General features: G+C 44.6%; 7 protein-coding genes across 7 annotated transcripts; 4 read left to right on the plus strand and 3 right to left on the minus strand.

Moving 5' to 3' along the window:
- Window positions 1-1,531: 1,531 nt before the first annotated feature.
- Window positions 1,532-2,194, minus strand: AOL_s00080g362 (uncharacterized protein; the record flags this gene model as incomplete). The annotated part of the gene is made up of 1 exon (XM_011124737.1): window positions 1,532-2,194. The coding sequence occupies one exon, from the start codon at window positions 2,192-2,194 to the stop codon at window positions 1,532-1,534; it is 663 nt and encodes a 220-aa protein (XP_011123039.1).
- Window positions 2,195-2,609: 415 nt separating this feature from the next.
- AOL_s00080g363 (uncharacterized protein) lies at window positions 2,610-3,287 on the plus strand (the record flags this gene model as incomplete). The annotated part of the gene is made up of 1 exon (XM_011124738.1): window positions 2,610-3,287. One exon carries the CDS (start codon window positions 2,610-2,612, stop codon window positions 3,285-3,287), a length of 678 nt encoding a protein of 225 aa, XP_011123040.1.
- Window positions 3,288-3,409: 122 nt separating this feature from the next.
- On the minus strand, window positions 3,410-4,186 carry AOL_s00080g364 (uncharacterized protein; the record flags this gene model as incomplete). Its single annotated transcript, XM_011124739.1, has 1 exon — window positions 3,410-4,186. One exon carries the CDS (start codon window positions 4,184-4,186, stop codon window positions 3,410-3,412), a length of 777 nt encoding a protein of 258 aa, XP_011123041.1.
- Window positions 4,187-4,988: 802 nt separating this feature from the next.
- AOL_s00080g365 (uncharacterized protein) lies at window positions 4,989-6,313 on the minus strand (the record flags this gene model as incomplete). The annotated part of the gene is made up of 4 exons (XM_011124740.1): window positions 4,989-5,554; window positions 5,615-5,739; window positions 5,810-6,125; window positions 6,211-6,313. 4 exons carry the CDS (start codon window positions 6,311-6,313, stop codon window positions 4,989-4,991), a joined length of 1,110 nt encoding a protein of 369 aa, XP_011123042.1.
- A 3,230-nt stretch (window positions 6,314-9,543) lies between these two features.
- Window positions 9,544-12,268, plus strand: AOL_s00080g366 (uncharacterized protein; the record flags this gene model as incomplete). Its single annotated transcript, XM_011124741.1, has 4 exons — window positions 9,544-9,548; window positions 9,640-9,674; window positions 9,749-10,188; window positions 10,268-12,268. The coding sequence occupies 4 exons, from the start codon at window positions 9,544-9,546 to the stop codon at window positions 12,266-12,268; spliced, it is 2,481 nt and encodes an 826-aa protein (XP_011123043.1).
- Window positions 12,269-13,473: 1,205 nt separating this feature from the next.
- On the plus strand, window positions 13,474-15,254 carry AOL_s00080g367 (uncharacterized protein; the record flags this gene model as incomplete). The annotated part of the gene is made up of 2 exons (XM_011124742.1): window positions 13,474-13,674; window positions 13,782-15,254. 2 exons carry the CDS (start codon window positions 13,474-13,476, stop codon window positions 15,252-15,254), a joined length of 1,674 nt encoding a protein of 557 aa, XP_011123044.1.
- Window positions 15,255-15,934: 680 nt separating this feature from the next.
- On the plus strand, window positions 15,935-17,116 carry AOL_s00080g368 (uncharacterized protein; the record flags this gene model as incomplete). The annotated part of the gene is made up of 1 exon (XM_011124743.1): window positions 15,935-17,116. One exon carries the CDS (start codon window positions 15,935-15,937, stop codon window positions 17,114-17,116), a length of 1,182 nt encoding a protein of 393 aa, XP_011123045.1.
- Window positions 17,117-17,728: the final 612 nt, after the last annotated feature.

A 17,728-nucleotide genomic window follows, 5' to 3' on the forward strand; every position in this document is an offset into this window, starting at 1 on the left:
GTCGAGCGCGAAGTGTGGCTGGGTGGCACAAAAAAAGAGTTTCGTATATGCAGTTCAGCCGCAAAAACGGGATCAAATGATCTTGTTGGAGTATAAAGTTGAATGCGCCAAGAAATTTCTTGAACAAGGGACTGTTGGAAGCTGATGGGAAGAAGTGGGTATTTTATACTACTTTGCGATACTCGTTCCTGTTCATACACACGGTATACGTCGGTGATCGTCGAGTATCGAACGGCACGTTGAAGAGTGGCCCGTAGTTCGAAATACCCAATAAATTTCGCGAAACGAGCCGACTAACCGAATTTGCACAAAATTATAGCGATTGACACCTTTAAACGTCAAAACATTAAGTGCCGAAGTGCATGAAGTCTTAGATACGTGCTTGGAAAGCTTGTCAACGGTGCCAATGACCTAGAAATGACTTCACTGGTTTGTAAATGTGTGTAGTTTTGGGATGTGTTACATAACCGAGCTCATTTGCCTTCGAGGCTCTATGGACGGCTCATTTCATGCACCGATTATGCAGGTTAGCCAATGCTGCGGGACTTTTGCCGGGGTGTGGATGTGCAGCGAGGCAAGCTGCGCCGCAATGCAATGATATGTCCAAAGCTTCGCTCCGACGATGAACATGACGTATTCTCGATGTATCCCTTGGAGTTTCTTCCATGGGATATATGGTGATGAGAGGAAACCTCATTGGGCTGTAATGTTGGCGTGGAACGGTGGTCGTCATCTTGAATCCTTCAATAAATCCGTTACAAAATTTAGGATTAAAATCAATTCTCCGAGTTCCACAGTTTTCCAGCCATTCAGACCGCAGAGCTAGTTCTAGACCCAATCTAAGTCGTTTAGCATGGGATTCCCCCGCTATCATGCATGTTATTGTTTAATTGAGAAGTGCTTCGTGGGCTAACAGCTCACTTCTTCAATAGAATTTTCCGTTTCTAGCTTGGAGACTAATTACTAAAACGTCCTTCGCTTAGTCAGCGTGCAACGGAATAGTATAATAATCATAGACATTTGCTAAAACGGAGGACTTCTCACAATACGTACCGATACATAATATGCTACACTACGGTGCGAATTTTGTTTATCTATCATATGGCTTAAAATCTTCGGAGTTCCCCCAAGGCTAGTTTCTTACCCAATAACCTTAAGCCCCCCAACCTCGCCAAGCGCTTACTCGAGCATGGTAGGTTCCAAACCAGCCTAAATTAATATAAAAGGGAGATCTAAGCATAAAGTGAGCGAATGTGATATTTCTTCCGCTACGAGGGGAGATCGCTAAACGGCTTATGGGGCTATGTCTAAATACATGGGTGCCAAATCTGCCTTGAGTTTAACGCTTCATAACACCAAAGAGGAGCCAACTTCATATTTGCCTTGCCGACGAGTTTGGTTTCGAGAATACTAACATGACTTATTGGGCCTCGTATTCTGCTTTTGAGAAAAGAGACTGCGTAGGCAATAATCTCAACAGTGACGATCAGCGAATCGACTCTCTCAGAAACCACCCAGGGAAGGTTACAGTTTAGATGCTAATTACGACATCCAATCTTCGTCTCTTCCAGCCCGAGAGTACAAACTTAACTGTGACCAAATTTTCCATTGCCAAATTATGACTTGCAGCTACTACATCCATCGTGAACTGTAGAAGATCCAAAATAGTCATCCCTTCGAAGCGAGGATTTATTTGCTCTGAAAGTAACCACCGCCGTTTCCAAGGCCCGCTAAAACGAGCATTTGGATCGTTCGAAGTAAACGCCACAAGGATTACTTCGATAAGAGAGACATGAATTTGCCCAATCTTGTCTTTAGAAAATCCGCTGAAATCATCTCTGAAAATTCGTTCGCTCAAAACCGATGGCTGTTCGGATTTTAAATCGATGTTCGCGAGTAGATATTGTGGCTTGTTCTTGTAGGGTGCAGGGCGTTTCCAGATTGATGCCGTTCCAATATGCCCCCCGACTACATGGAGGTCGATTTCGAGGTCTTCTTCGAAAGTGAGTCGGTGAATCGTGGGGTATATGTGGTTGTAATATCGAATATCCTTGAAGCTCTCTTGCTGAAGGATCGCATACCAGATAGGGGCAATAGACATGCAGTGGATTTGGTCGAGAAATGGGAGATATGAAAAAATCTGAGTCTGAAGCTCTACAGGGAGTAGGAGGCATGGGGCTTTCTTTTCTGACATGGTCTAAAGATTCTAAGAATGTATCTCAGAGGCAAATTGATATAAATCAAAGTGCGTTGTAGACGTGTTATTTTTGAACAGCCACCAAACCACAGAAGGATTGACAATTCGAAGGGAAAGCTTAAGTCTGTAGATGCCGTTTACAAGCAAAACGAAACCTTCCACCGGGTCTAATATGTATTGGATTTGAGACTGACGACTATTTTCCCTGGAAGCCGAGGATATCTATACGCTGAATGTTCAAGTCGGAGCTGGCAGCGCTCTAGCTATAGCTAGCGCTAGACAAAATAATATCGATTTGTGTAGCACAGCCTATATAGCACAGCTAGCAGGATTCAATCTGCGGAGTAGTTGTGTGAGTCAAACCGCCCGAGTCCGAACATCGTTGTCGCGCATGCAGCACGCAACATAGAAGATGGATTCCCAGCCTCCTGTCGATATCACGAAGGTATTACCACCCGAACTCCAACTTCAAATCTTTAACTATCTGGGATGGGAATCCCACGTTATGTGTGCCCGTACATGCACACTCTGGCGAGATCTCATACAAACGTATGGTCATGCATTCCCCCGCAATGACTACTCGGATGAGACATATCCGGGCATCCATACCCTCCTAAATTCGTATGAAGCCCAACTTTTCATCTACAACGAAGAATTAGTCTCTGTTTCAATACACGAAATAATCGGCGCCGAGTTTTCAAGATTTGGGTTAATGGGCGAATACATTTGCACTCTTGATCCCCGAAAGGATTATCTTCTAAACCACCCTGTTTTTAAATTCGCCGAAAACCCGCCTGAGGGCGTTGGGACATTCGATGGGTTTGTTTATGGTGCTGAAACCCCGGATAATTGGGAGAGCGCGATTGAACGGTTTGGAAAGAATACTGGGAGCTCGGAGACTACAATAAGGCAAATGTACGGCCGACTAGTTGCTATGCTGTTGCGACAGTCTGAAGCGACGAAATGGAAGTTAATGAAGATAAGAGTTCGCCATGTAATGACGAGTGGTGAACTTGCAGTGTTTTGGGGGAAATTCACACGCGGAGTCGGGGAGGTAGGATTGATGAGCTCAGATACTCAAAAGCCTTAGTTGACATTACTTTCATCGTATCAATCTGACTGCTGTCTAAACTAAAGTATATAACATCTAGTGTACCTATGCATTCTGTTATTTTTTGGCCCCATCCTCGTGAAGCCACACTGTCAACAACATTAAAATCCAGACCGAGATCTTTGCCAAAATGTTAGGAGATGTCTAAACTTCCCTTTCTTTTTTATGGGTTCCGGTGGCGCTTCGAAAAGTTCTGCGTAAATAGTTATCAGGAATGGGTTCGATCTCCTAGTTCTCACCATAACCCATTTTCTATTCGTCAACCATTCCTCAGAAGCGTGTTCTCGTAAATTTTCCACCACTAAATTCAGAAACTCCTTGATCGTGATACTATTAATACGAGCTTCTTCGGAGAATAACCATACTTTGTTTTCTACATAACACCTCGTATTATTGTTTCCCACAGACATTTCAAGTGACATACGGCGCGGATCTCCTGTCCCATCATCAGGAAGATTTGTAGGTTTTTTGAATATTGGATCATTGAGAAGAAAACAATGATTTAGACTTGTGATAATCGGGTATTGCATCGTTGGTGAACTCAATTTGATGGGTTTGCTTAAAGCTCTGAGCCGGGGCCCAAATGCTACAGCTTTGATGTTTCCTTCAGAACCTAGCTTCATGTAGCAGACTAGATTTCCTTGGAAAAGGGTGTGATATCCTGGACGCCTAGGGGGCAGAGGATTACCTTGTTGACCCAGAACCCTGATTGTGTCTTCGTAATGGCTACAGTCAGCGAGGCGAGAGTCCTGACCATAGACAAGGAGGACATCTCGCCATGTTTTCGAGGCGAGGGAGCAGTAATACTTGCTCCGCCAGTCGAGGTAGAATAGTATTTGTATGTGGATTTCGACGGGCAGGTCTTTCAATGTAATCATCGTCCTGGTCGAGGCTCGGCCGCTAGGCTATAGATTTGATCAACTGGTTTGCGCAGGCAATTTGATAGGTCCATTGACCATAATATTAGAATATAGTACCAAGTCTTTATAGCTATATATAGTTACTTACCTATACAAGGCTGTCTCGTTGCTACCCGATACCTCTACCAATATAGCATTCAAGCAAGCGCAAGAGTCGACAAAGTCCCTAGCCGAGTAGTTGTCGGAAGGCTATCTATCTAGTATCGGATTTCGCTGACGCCTTGCGATTTAAGTAATGATGAAACGGATGTAGGAAGTCGAAGTCTTCCCGAAAAGGGTCCACAAGTCCTATAATTATCGTGACCGTGGCTATATCAAGCTGTTCACATGTTCCGATAATGATGGCCATAAACGAATTGCATTTTTGGACTCGAAACCGCGCAACTCAGAAAGTTAACGAGCATTTAAATATTTGCGCAACTGGCGCCGGCAGACCAGTAAAATCACGCACTGTCTTATATGGCGCCACGCAACTGTGTAACATCAACTTCAGATTGCAAAGCCAGTATAGTTGAGCACAAATCCCCAGCTGAATACAATTGTAGTAGCTATAAGTTGATTTGGCGGGCTTCTGCGATCCAGTAGTATTTAAACTATATCTATGGGTTTGCATAGACACGATATGCTACAGAAGCTACATGGACTTGTGCGGTTTGATTAAGGCCGATACTTTACGTAAATTTACCAAAAGCAGATTGATTTTATCAGAAATTCCGAAAACAAATAAGTGGTATTCTAACTCTAGCTATATGTATTAGCATTAGCCGCTGTACTCTTTGTTCTCAGGCAGGACATCAACTGGGACATCGCTTGGGACATCAACCGGAATTTTCTCTTCCGGCTCTGGCTCTAGCTCTGCAATCACTGGAGGGTTGGGCTCGGTCCCTGGAGGAGGCCCCAACCATTCTGGGTCCATATCATAATCCAAATTGAAATCCTTCCATTTCCCGCCCTTTTCTCCGGGATCAGGTTCCGGATTGTCCTCTTTGCTTTCTTCATGACGAAAATGTCTAATCTTCGCCAATCCTGCCCCGACTTTATCTTTAATATTGGCAGCCCCCGATGCTATTTGCTTCGTAATACCGCCAAAGAACCCGCCGATAACCTTTTTGGCATTGATTTTTGTGTTCTCATAGGCTGCTAGCTTCTCTGCTAATAAGTAATCGGCTTCTTTCCCTTCTACTACCGCGCGAAACTGCTCTTCGTTCGAAAGGGTGAGGACAATGGGTGGTCGGTCAGCGACTGCATCTGCTGGCCATCTTTTGTCGTCGCGGGTGATGGGGATCCGTTTTACATTGTGTGCGAATTTTGATTTTCGAAGGTCAACTATGATAAATATTCGTTAGCTATTCTGTGACGATAATATATTCATAGAGGTAGAGTTACTCCGGAGGCCATTTTCATGCTCGGGGAAATCTGGATGGCCGATAAATTCAAAAACATCCCCACTCTCTGGAAGGCTTTCCTCGGTGATATCCTTTCGTACTTTACCATTTTTCAATGCTTGAAAACTATATTTAAATTTTTGAATATTAGAAAAGAGTGAGAAAAATCCACATCAAGACACTAGGGAGAACATACTTTGCTGGAAACTTCGGTGGGAATACATGCGTCGCCAGAGCCAATGGTGCCCTAAAATCTTTCTCAATCACCATAATTGGTACATTGTAATTCGTGCCCCAAGGTTCGTTCGCACTAATGTAGAACGTCTTTGGGTTATAAGGTATCTTCCCGTCCCGTTTGAGTTCATCATAGAAGTCGAACCCATCCGCCCTCGGTTTATTTATGAGGAACTCGGGACTTCCACCTTCTGTCACGCAGGTGGTCTCAAGAGGGTCTATGGCCCATACTGTGAGTTCGTTACTCTGGGAAGGAGGGTTGATGAGGTTTCTGCATACTGTTTTAGACCCTTCATGTTAGTAATTATTCTGTAACTAGTGAGACTGGACAAAAGTATGGTACGAAAGAGATGGGAAACTTACAGAAATATGGTCCGATTTGTTCCTTGGAGCTATTTATCTGGACCCTGATGTAAAATGCGGACGAGTATCCGGATATCAAAAGTAAAGCTGCGAGATATAACATCTTTGGAATGGATCTATATCGACACGCACGTGGCTGAAGTTACACCCCGTCGAACCGACGAATCGATCTCATGACTATTGGTTGGCTAAGAGACCCATTGTGTATAATATGCTATAGTTTGCGCCCTTTTCTCCTTTTCATTACAAGGTATACCATGTGAATATTGCGAATCCTAAGTCATACTGTTGATATATTGGGCTCAAATGAAGTAGTCACACATTTTGTGTAACTCTCGCAAAGTCAAGATAATGAGCTCGTGCTTAGCTGAAGACCTACCGCAATATTGATTACTAACGGACATGGGTATTCCTTTTTAAGACCCCAAGTTTAATATAGGGGAATACTTGGAATCAGAACAAGCTTTTTTCTATCCGCGACTAAAACATGATCAAGTGGCTAATATTTTGGAATATCTGGATATCCGTAGTACAAGACTATTTTTTGTCATCAATTGCAACGATACGAACCTATCTAAATTGGGACAGCAGATAATGCTTGTCTGACGAAATTAGTGCGGGTTGCATATGCACATCCCAGGCAGGACGATACTAACTTTACAATGTTAAGCATGTGTCCAATAGCCTACGAATCAGTGTATATGAACCTTAATGGTTACTCAACGGGCCATTTCCTGCAGCACAACATTCCGGTTAAACATATCATCGTCCCCAGCATTGCATTTGCATAACCCCAAAATCCCGCTCCAATAATAAGAAGTGTCGTGTGACCTCTTCCTTATTCTGGTCATGCCAGACTGCACTGCGAAAAAAAAGTATATTGGGATCTGAAATCCAATTGAACACGGAAGCATGTGGATTGAAACACATTCCAGTTAGAATTGCCGGCATCGTAATTGGATAATGAAATAAACAGAATGAACGCTTGGGCGAATTAGAGTAAGTTTAAGGTTTTTTAGCCCAGGGCCACATTCCAGGCATATAGCACTATTTTGCGCCCGTTTGCACGTTTGAGGATGCCCATATTTCTGTTCCGTAACCTATCCTTGTATGGTTAGAAGTCCAGGCCGGCCGATAAAATACACCTTGGTCCTTGACGCCCACTCTCGGGATATCGGCTCGGGATTTAATACCGTTTGGATAGATATGGGGGTTATGGTGCCACTGGAAGAAACTGAGGATGGGTTCGAAAATTTTCGCACAAGGATAACGTCAACGAGGATGTGGATTCAGCCATGCCGTGGGCGCGACAGCCCTGAATGTCCATATGGCCATGGCACCGTTACACAAACTGAGGGTTAGTTGGCCCGGCCGTTCGTGGAACTGAACGAACAGTTGGAAGCGAGAGATACCGCATGCGGTCCCCAAAATCTCTGACCATTCAGACTCAGCAATTCAGAATTTTCGTTCCACCAGCAATTTCGTCCAAATTGTACTTAAAAGAGGAACCAACTTTTCTGATTTAAACGGTGTTCGGAAAATCTCACCGAGAACTTCGCGTTCAAGAGTTTGTCTTTCGAAAAAAAGATATGTATGAAGGTCCCAGCGATGAATCCTTGCACGTGCATTAGTTGCCAGTCTATTACATCACGCTCCATGGGATTGCCCGCATTCCGTGCAGACGATTTGGAAGCCACGTTCTCGGACGATTGGATGGTAGACCCTGAGTTCAACTCTTAGGATGGAGACATTGTTTATCGCCTATGCATCGATTCTTAAGCGAGTAACGATTGCATAATAAGCCTGAACTTCCCTGGAAGTTCTCGTAGACTTTCCGTGGGGATTGACACTTCGATAAGCAAGAACAAACTGTGGCTGGAAATTTTATTTGAGCGGGAATCAATTGGAGCTCACTGGCCACCCAACGGCCCCATGTGATTGATATAAACAAGACACCCCACGGACTTCCGCCAAAATAGTCTCTTCCCCAGATCAGAAAATTTTCAAAATAGGATCTAGAAGTCTCAAAAATTTTCAATAAAAAAAGTTTGATGCCTGACGATATTACTGATTGATGCCCATAGCTCGGTAATGCATACCAAGAATGCTCCCGCGCCCATCTGGTTGCGGCCGGGGTGGGGTCTCATAAAAGCCATTTCTTTTTTTTTGCTTTGAATATTCCCTAACGCCATGACGCTAAGCCGTGAGAACTCGAAACACGGCAAAAATGGAGCTGCAAGAGCATCGACTTTTCGATATCTTTGGGTCGTTTTAGCGTGAACAGCGTCGAAGTGTGACAGTGACTAGACGGGGATAAGTTTGCATGGGGGCTAGCGAGTTAGTACCTTACTAAGTACTTACTATGTACGTATATCAGTGAGCAAGATATTTCTAAACTGCTTCAGCAGGTAAACTTCCCGTCCTTTGGATGTCCGTATACGACGGATATTGTTCTTTTTGAAAATTTCCTAACCAAAAATTTTCCTTGGGGGTTTCAATCCGCTTTCTTCTTTTGATATATCGAATCTGTAATTCCTGCCAGAACCGAGAATTCCTGGCAAGTTTGGCCCTTTTCGGTCGTTCCTTAGCCAGGCACAAGAGGGATATTGACCAGGAGCATCCCTTGATGGCAACGGCGAGGGAGAAATTGCATTTTCCGGGTCTCCTGCATGCCATAAGTCCAGAGTCGAATGAAGAATTGATTGAAACGGCGGCTACCATACGGCTACCGTGTGTCTTTCCATAGCATGTATCATCGTCATAGCAGAACGTCAACATGCTAGTGCTACCTGTTACTAGTTGCAGCCTGTCAAAGCCTAAAAAACTTAATCGACGTTGGATTGCCAGTCTCACTTACAAGTCCCAATTATCCACTTCCATCCAAGTGATTCGATTTCCCAGCCTTGCCAGTTATCCTGCCCTTGTCAGTGTAGTTAGGTACTTGGTTAGTGTCGTTGTTAGTGTCCTTCGTGGGAGGTTTCTCGTGCAGGTAGGCCGCCCTTGGTTGATTTTTTCTGCCGCTGCGCCTCCCCAAACAGAAGGCCAGCTGCAGCAAGGACGGTCAATCCCGGCCAGCCCTTAAACTAACGAACGGACCCCAAGTCAACTGCAACTTCATGATCAACTGATATCATTCATTCATTCTCCGCTTTCTCTCCGTAACAGACTTCACCTTCAACGTCGTTACCTTCGACTTCGACTTCGACTTCAACTGTTCTCTTACGATTCGGTATTCTGCTTCGTCGTTCTTTTTTTTCTTCTTCCTAATCTTTTTGGTTTGCTGCTTCGTTTGTCGGTTTTAACCCGGTTTGTTTTTATCGAGATCGATCCAAAATGAAGTAAGTCTGCAGCACCTTTCGTTATTAACGTCTGTTCGTCGTTCATTGCATATGCCGCTAACCAGGTCCTTTCATTGGCTGCTGACTACAGGTTCGGTCAACACTTGCGAACAGGCCTCATCAAAGGTACATTATCTCCTTTCCTTCCGTCTGGTATCGATAATCTGGTAGTAGGAAGCAAGGCACTAACGAGGTTTTAGAGTATAACGATTACTACATCGACTACGACGGTCTGAAGTCCGAGCTTAAACATCGTCTATACCCCGCGAATTCCCGTTACAAAGCCCCAAACGCCAAAGAATGGACTGAAGATGACGAAGCCGGGTTTGTCGCTGTCCTCGAGGCAGAATTGGACAAGGTCTACACGTTCCAGAAAGTCAAGGCCGGAGAAATCGTTCGTCGGATCAAGGGTGCCGAACAGGAGGTTGAAGCCGTGATTAAGCTGTTGGAACGTAATACGAGACGGAGAGCTAGTGTCGCCGCTGGGGTCCCCGATACAGAGACAGAATCGGAACCTAACGATGAAGAATTTGAGATGCTGGAGGCCGATCTGAGCGATGTCATTTCGGATGTTCACGATCTTGCGAAGTACGTCCAGTTGAATTACACTGGGTTCCAAAAGATTGTCAAAAAGCACGATGTAGGTCACCGATGCACCAAAAAAAAAGCTGCAACTTTCTCCTGGGAATGCTAACGACATTGGATTGAATGATTAACAGAAACAAACTGGCTGGATTCTTCGTCCCGTATTTGCCGCCCGTCTAAACGCCAAACCGTTCTTCAAGGACAACTATGATGCTTTCATTGTTAACCTCTCTCGTCTGTACGACCTCGTCCGTACGCGCGGCAACCCAGCGAAGGGCGACAGCGCCGCCGGTGGCTCGCAACAAAACTTTGTGCGACAAACTACCAAATACTGGGTCCACCCCGATAATATTACTGAGCTGAAGCTCATCATTTTGAAGCATTTGCCAGTGTTGGTATTTAACCCAAACAAGGAGTTTGCACCGGAAGATTCCGCAATTTCGTCGATATACTACGATAACGATGACTTCGATTTATATCTCGGAAGACTGGAGAAGAGCGAAGGTGCCGAGGCGCACAGGTTGAGATGGTACGGTGGCATGGATACACAGACAGTATTCGTGGAGAGGAAGACTCACAGAGAAGACTGGACCGGTGAGAAGAGTGTGAAGGCTCGTTTTGCGCTCAAGGAGAAGAATGTGAACGACTTTTTGGCCGGCAGGATGAGCGTCGACCAGGTATTTGAGAAGATGAGAAAGGAGGGCAAGAAATCAGTCGCGGAGATTGAGGACCTAGAAGCGTTGGCACGGGAGACCCAGTATACGATGATTGCTAAGCGCCTTCATCCGTTAGTGAGGTCCTTCTACCACCGTACCGCCTTCCAGCTCCCCGGTGATGCCCGTGTTCGTATCTCTCTAGATACAGAATTAACTCTTATCCGCGAGGATAATCACGGACGGAAACGCGCCGGTGACAACTGGAGGAGAATGGATATCGGCATCGATTGGCCATTCAAAAACCTTCCTGCTGAAGATATCGAACGGTTCCCCTATGCTGTCCTGGAAGTCAAGCTCCAGACGCAAGCGGGGCAGGAACCACCACAATGGATCCGTGATGTCATTGCATCCCACTTGGTGGAAGCAGTTCCCAAGTTCTCGAAGTTCCTTCACGGAACCGCGACATTGTTCCCTAAAGATATCAAAATTCTTCCCTTTTGGCTTCCACAGATGGATATTGACATCAGGAAACCAGTCACCCACCGTTTTGGTATCAAGCGTTTGCACCAAGGATCTACTACCGGTACTTCCGAGGATGATTCTGATACAGATATTACTAGCCCAAGCAGTCCAACTAGCCTCCGCCGCCGTTTGCCAATCCCAGAGCCGAACGGCAGATCTGGCGTTCCTAGGGCGGCTGGAAATCTACAAGACGAAGAAGAGCGAGCTGGCGAGGGACCGGAAGAGGAGGATGATTTCTTTGCCGAAGATCATCCCCTTTACGATTCCGATGGCGAAGATTCTGGACTGGAAAGCGATGACGACGAACCATATCATTGGTATTCGCCTCACGATAACTACCGAGTCCTCAGGCGCAAGGCCCGAAATGTCGGCAAGAAGCTAGTCATCATCGGTCGCTACCTAGTCCCCAAACCCATTCCATCCGTTGAACCAGGCTCCAACGTCGGCTTCAATACACCAGCCGGCGCGGGTCGTAAACGATTCATCGCTCCCCCTGGAAAACGAATCTTCGTCCCCGTCCGTATCGAGCCAAAGGTATACTTTGCGAACGAGCGAACCTTCCTGTCGTGGTTGGAATACAGTATCTACATTTCAACTATCGCGGCTACACTACTCAACTTCGGAGACTACAGGACTCGCTACGCTAGTTTAGGATTTATGGTCCTTGCTATTTTCACCCTGCTTTATTCTATGACAATGTTTGTCTGGAGGCATCAGAAGATTAGAAGACGGCGGGCAGTGAGGTACCACGATGCATGGGGCCCCACAGCGCTCTGCTTCTTGATGCTTGTCTGCGTGGCCATCAATTTTGGGATTAAAAGTGTAAGTGGTGGGAAGGGTGTCATCCCATTGCCTGGAAAGGGAGGCGCTCCACACCCCACACCATTATCGCAGATGGGGATCCCAACGGAGAAGAATGGCATGAATGGATACAGCAGATGGGGTGGAATCAACTAAGTACATAACTAAAGAGAGGAGAAGAAACATCCAGGCGACGTGGACCAAAATTTAGGAGCGATATTCGAATCTGTACAAATACTTAACTACTGATTTAAGTGTAACATAGTTTGGAGAAAGTTTGGGGGTTGGAACCGGAGCTATCTATCATTTGTCTTTCTTGATATCCTTGCATCTGTATTTTTCTTATTGTATCTACCTATGTCTGTCACCCTTTTGCACATTTGCTATGCCCGCGCTCTTCGAATCGATTGCTTCTGTTGTGTTTGTTTTACAGAATTCAAACAAAGGAATTCGGATTCCTGTTTTTTTGTTTGTCCCCCTTGCACTTTTGAATTTTGTAGCTTAAAAATGATAACAAATGATAATGTATACGTACTTGGCATATATTATACTTGGACTAATGCAAGATGGAGTCAACTGCCTGGATCCTTCATGAATTTAGTTGCGGCCGGCCGTTACATTGCGATGCTATGGATTCGATTATATTCTCGCTACGAAATCTGCGCGCCTGAGCTCAGCTCATTGCATCGCTGCATCCAGTTCAGGACAAGGCTACATGAATTGGCAACATTAAACATGTTGGCCCTGAGATTTATGCGCTAGCAGGCATTTTATTGGAACAAAGCAACCTTAAAATCACAGCCTGATGTATATTTAAACCTGCTACTAGTGAGTATACCCGTCGGTTGTCTATCAGGTGGCCGAACCAGGACCCATCTTAAGCAGCTAACAGATATGCCTACTAAACCCAAATTAAGACCCATCATAGCCTGATCCTCCATTTCCTACCGTTCCAGAAGCCCTCGGTATAAATCTGCCAAAGGTCGTGTGCAAACTAGTTGGGATTCTTCTATCCTCTTTCAACCCTGAGATGCATATGGTGGACAGTGTTTATTGGCTTATAGACGTCGTCGTCGTGGAGTATGGTGAGCCCTTCATGTCCCGTTCTGGCTCAACAGACTTCACCAACACGTAAAATCCAACAATTGGTTGGCCCCCCCTGAGCTGGGCTGAGGAGAACGTCGAACAACGTTTAACATCAACGTCACGCTCGGCGTCAGGGATCGATCAGGTGACTTTGGAGGTAGTGACTCGGTGTATTATCTTCGGGGAATAAAAAGGGGACCCAAAGAATTCCATCGTCTGATTCCAACAGACATCTCATCTTCATCTTCATCTTCATCAATCGAATCATCTATAAGATGCATCACCCAACCCTAATCTTAGATCTGCCGACAGAGGTCGTGATCGGGATCATTCGATCCTGTGGTAGCTTCAAGCAAGCACTAGCACTGATTTCAACATGCAAGCAGCTACGTCTTCTCTGGGAGACATTTTCGACTTCCATGGTTTCGTATATCGGTCGGAATGCAATCCCAGCTTTTGACGACGCATTAATGGCCGTAAGCACTCATCTTCCAGGATTCCCATACTTGGGTATACAAAAAAAAGTAACTTATATATGAAGGTTTCAGACTAATTCTAACACCGGGGGTATTGGATACTCTAGGTTCGAGCTACTGAGCATGCAGCAGTGTATTATACTCATCTGGTTCATGTAGCAAAGGGCCTTGCTACAATATCACCTCCTCCACCTTCTAGGGTGTCAATAAATACACTTATATCCGGCGGTGCCGCCAAAGCCTCGATTTACGAGGCAAAGAAAGTCCTTGAACTCAAGCTTTTCGTCGACTATTCTCTCTATCTCTCGCATCATCCATCGACAGCTACTCATCTAGCATGTCTTACACAGAAGTCTACCTCTATTCCATTACCCACAGAATGCGAACACAGACAGGGAGAGCGAGAGCGAGCGGATAGAGGCGGACGATCTGCTGCTTCGACCTCCACAGAGGATGGTTCACATGAAAACGACGAAGGTGATGAAGACCATGGATATACGGAAGAAGAATGCCATCTCGAAGCCCTTGTTTACGGCGGGATGTATAACTTCTTCACCATTTCAGCCATCCTAACCAATCGGTATTACGAACCATTCTTCACTAGGAACCAGATTGCCACCAGCCTTAGAGAAGGCTATGAGATCTTTTGGCCAAGAGAGGTTTCGAATGACCCATATATCGCCGCCGCGGTTGACTCGGGTGCACCCGGTATCATTGATGAAAACACGGAGAGATTGAGGGAATACTACTTACCGATGAGACAACTAAAGGATGAAGAGGTAGAATACTTAATGCAATGGGATGTCTTTAACAAAACCAAATTCAGAGAAATGAAACAAGGAGGCCTAGCAGAAGCCTTCGACGAAATAGCCGACTACTTCTGCGAAAGAGCCAAGAAACGAATCAAAAACACGCCAAAGAAAAACATACCCCCAGAAACAGGAACAGGAACCGCAAAGAAAGAAGAGGAAGAATACCTCTTCGACATTTCAACGGCTGCAGAAATTCAACAAATGATGATCCTAAACAACTGCTACGAAGTCTGGATGCGAATGCGAGAACGCATGGACAGTCTAGTCGAACCCGTAAGACTAACCCACGAAAAGCTATTATACGCTTTAAACCGCGACGATATCTCATTGACCACCATCCCCGTCGTGTTTCACGCAATCTATGGCGTTGGCGACGCAATGATGCCAAGTACGATCGAAGATTTCAGATCTCACTCTTATGGGCCCGTCCCACCAAACCTTCAAGGGCATGATAGTAATGGACAACCGCTGAAACATACCGAAGTCTCGGATGTTATATACCAGTTGATTAGTAAAGTTGGGCAAGAACTTGGGGATCCGGGACCTGGAGAGGACGGAGGGGATGCGGTGAGAAGGTACTTTGAGTTTGGGTGGTCGGAATATGCGTTTTGGGAGTGGGTTATGAACAGGAAGTTCGGGATGAGGGTTAATTGGAAGTGGGCATATGTAGATATCAGATACGATAATTTTGTTAGATATGGAAAGGCTTTCGGAGGCATTGAACAGTTTAGGAAGGAAATTCCTGGAGTGGTTGTTCGTTTGAATTAGTCTCGTTCTGACCCAGATTTTTTTTTTTTGAATGGGGAGGAGAATGATTTGCGTCGAATTGGCCAGCTATGATTTAATCCTACATCATAGCTAGGCCATCCTCTATCTACTTTTTCTTTCTTTTTCTTTTTGTTCTTTTTCTATTATTTTTCTCGAAGCTTTTACTTTCCTCGGGAAAACGATCCTAGCAGTTCAATCAGGTATATTTCTAGGGCAGTAGCATCGAATTATATACTATATATCCTATCCAGCGGCAAATATCTTCCTGCAGTGATAGGCGTATCCGATATCCGCATAAAGTGGGGAATCTCACAAAGTTGAGAATGCAGGTCACCATGTTGTGCGTCTAACGAACCGGATAAAACTGCATACATGTAGCTAGGCTCGAGTCCAGTACATGCAGCAGAGCTCCAGGGTTTAGAAACCGCCAATTGCAAGGATACGGCAGCCTCGTCAGCCTTGCATTGTCCTAAAAACTCGCATGGTCGAGTTAACTCTATTCCAACAAACCATTTACACAAGACACATTCGAATGCATTCCTACCCCTCCTGATCATGCAGAGATCCTAAAATAACTGGAAAAATATTGATATACATATAAAAGTGCATTGATGAATGTATCTTCCTAGTTTAACAAATAGCGCTGTAGGCATATACTTACCTATCAATTAACGTAAACAATGTCGCGTACGCCGGCAAGAGAAGACGAAGAGGCCGATTTCCTAGCCTTCCCGGAACCCAGTCCCACATCTAGTCTCGAAGACCTCTCCCATATTGCAACAAGAGATATCGATCTAGATGAATATGGATCTCCAAAATCAAAACCCAACTTCGTCTCAAGAATCATCTCAGTTGCTACAAATTCATATAAATCATCCACAACTTCAAGACTGGCCCGAAAACTATTCTACACAGCCTTAAACATCTCCCCCCGCGGTGGGCGCGGACGGCAACAGGCACTGGCGACACCCTCAAGAATCCCAATCGACAAATACCTCCCCGTTGAAATTCATCTCCAAATCTTCTCCTACCTCCCCTGGGAAACACTACTAGCATGTTCCTTAGCATCCCGCATCTGGAGAGAAACCCTCTGGCATCACGGACAAGACCACGGTTTTATAAAATCTAGCAAAGCCCGGTATACCGCCCCAAGGAAACACATAGGAATCCTATACCACAAAATCCTTTATCACAGACCTTGCGTGTTAGGAATATCAAGAGACGGCATCACAAGTGTTCATATGATGTCAATCTCACCTTGGGAACCCGTCCCACTTGCAATAAATAAATCAAAACTACGAAGCCGAAAACCCAAACCCTCGATTCTATCACCTTTTCCGGCCTCTTCTTCTTCTTCTTCCGACGATTCCTCTGCAGATGTTGTCTGCAATGATGATCAAGCTGAGGGACAACGGACTACTGTTTTCTTAAACCCAGAGAATAATTTTGTAATGAACGACGTATTACTCAAGTTAAACCCGATATATACCCCAAAACCAACGATGGTCGCAAGGTTACTCGCTATTTTGAATGGTCTCAATAATGTCAATCATTATACGGAATACCTGCGAGGCTTGGACGACAATTCTTCATCCTCTTCATCATCTTCTATTGAACTAGATATTGTGATAACAGGTCAAGATGAGCAGGATTCTGGCAGTAAAAGGATCGCTAGGACGATTTCTACGGATAAGGAGAGGGAAGGTATTACGTTTAAGGTCTTTTTGGAGTATGTGAGGGAAATAGTGATTGAAGAGAAGGGGTTGGAGGAAGGGGAAGAGATGATGATTTTTATCACCTTTTTAATGATTAAGGATAAGAATATCAGTTTTGCGGTTTACCTTGACGGGTGGACTGGTTAATTATTCTCTATAAGCCGCTTAAGGAGCTACCCAGTATACTATACCAATGTATTTCTTTTTTCTTTTTTTTTCCTATTGAATATCTAGGCCCTTTTTCGTACCCAGCCCCTCCCAAAAAAAAATTATAATTGAAATTAAAAAAAATATAAGGTGGATCTAGGCCTGCGTACGTAAAATTATAATTATGATTTATGAGTTAGATGATAGATGTACATGAAGTTTATCATTTAGGTGGTCGTAATCGTAAGGATGGAAAGTATATTGTTCATCGTGAGACCGATATGTGTATATATCTTCCATACCTGATATATGCTGTCATAGCCTATATAGCTATAACTCACTTATCTAATATTTAAATAAGAATCTATAGCGCACCGGTTCCAAGTCTCTCGATATTAAATATTTAGCCCTAACTTAACCTGTCATAATATGCGTTAACGTTTAGCATCCTCCAGTCTCATAATCAGACTCCAATTGGAACCGAAAATAGGAACTATTTTAAAAACAATATTAATACTACGATTGTACAAAAATCAATAAATTCAACGACCTATCGAAAGCTCCTTTCTACTTATTAATACAACTCTAAAATACCAAACACGGACATGGAAG

The sequence above is a fragment of the Orbilia oligospora genome (genome assembly GCF_000225545.1).
Source record: "Orbilia oligospora ATCC 24927 unplaced genomic scaffold scaffold00080, whole genome shotgun sequence".
Classification (NCBI taxonomy): Eukaryota; Fungi; Ascomycota; class Orbiliomycetes; order Orbiliales; family Orbiliaceae; genus Orbilia; species Orbilia oligospora.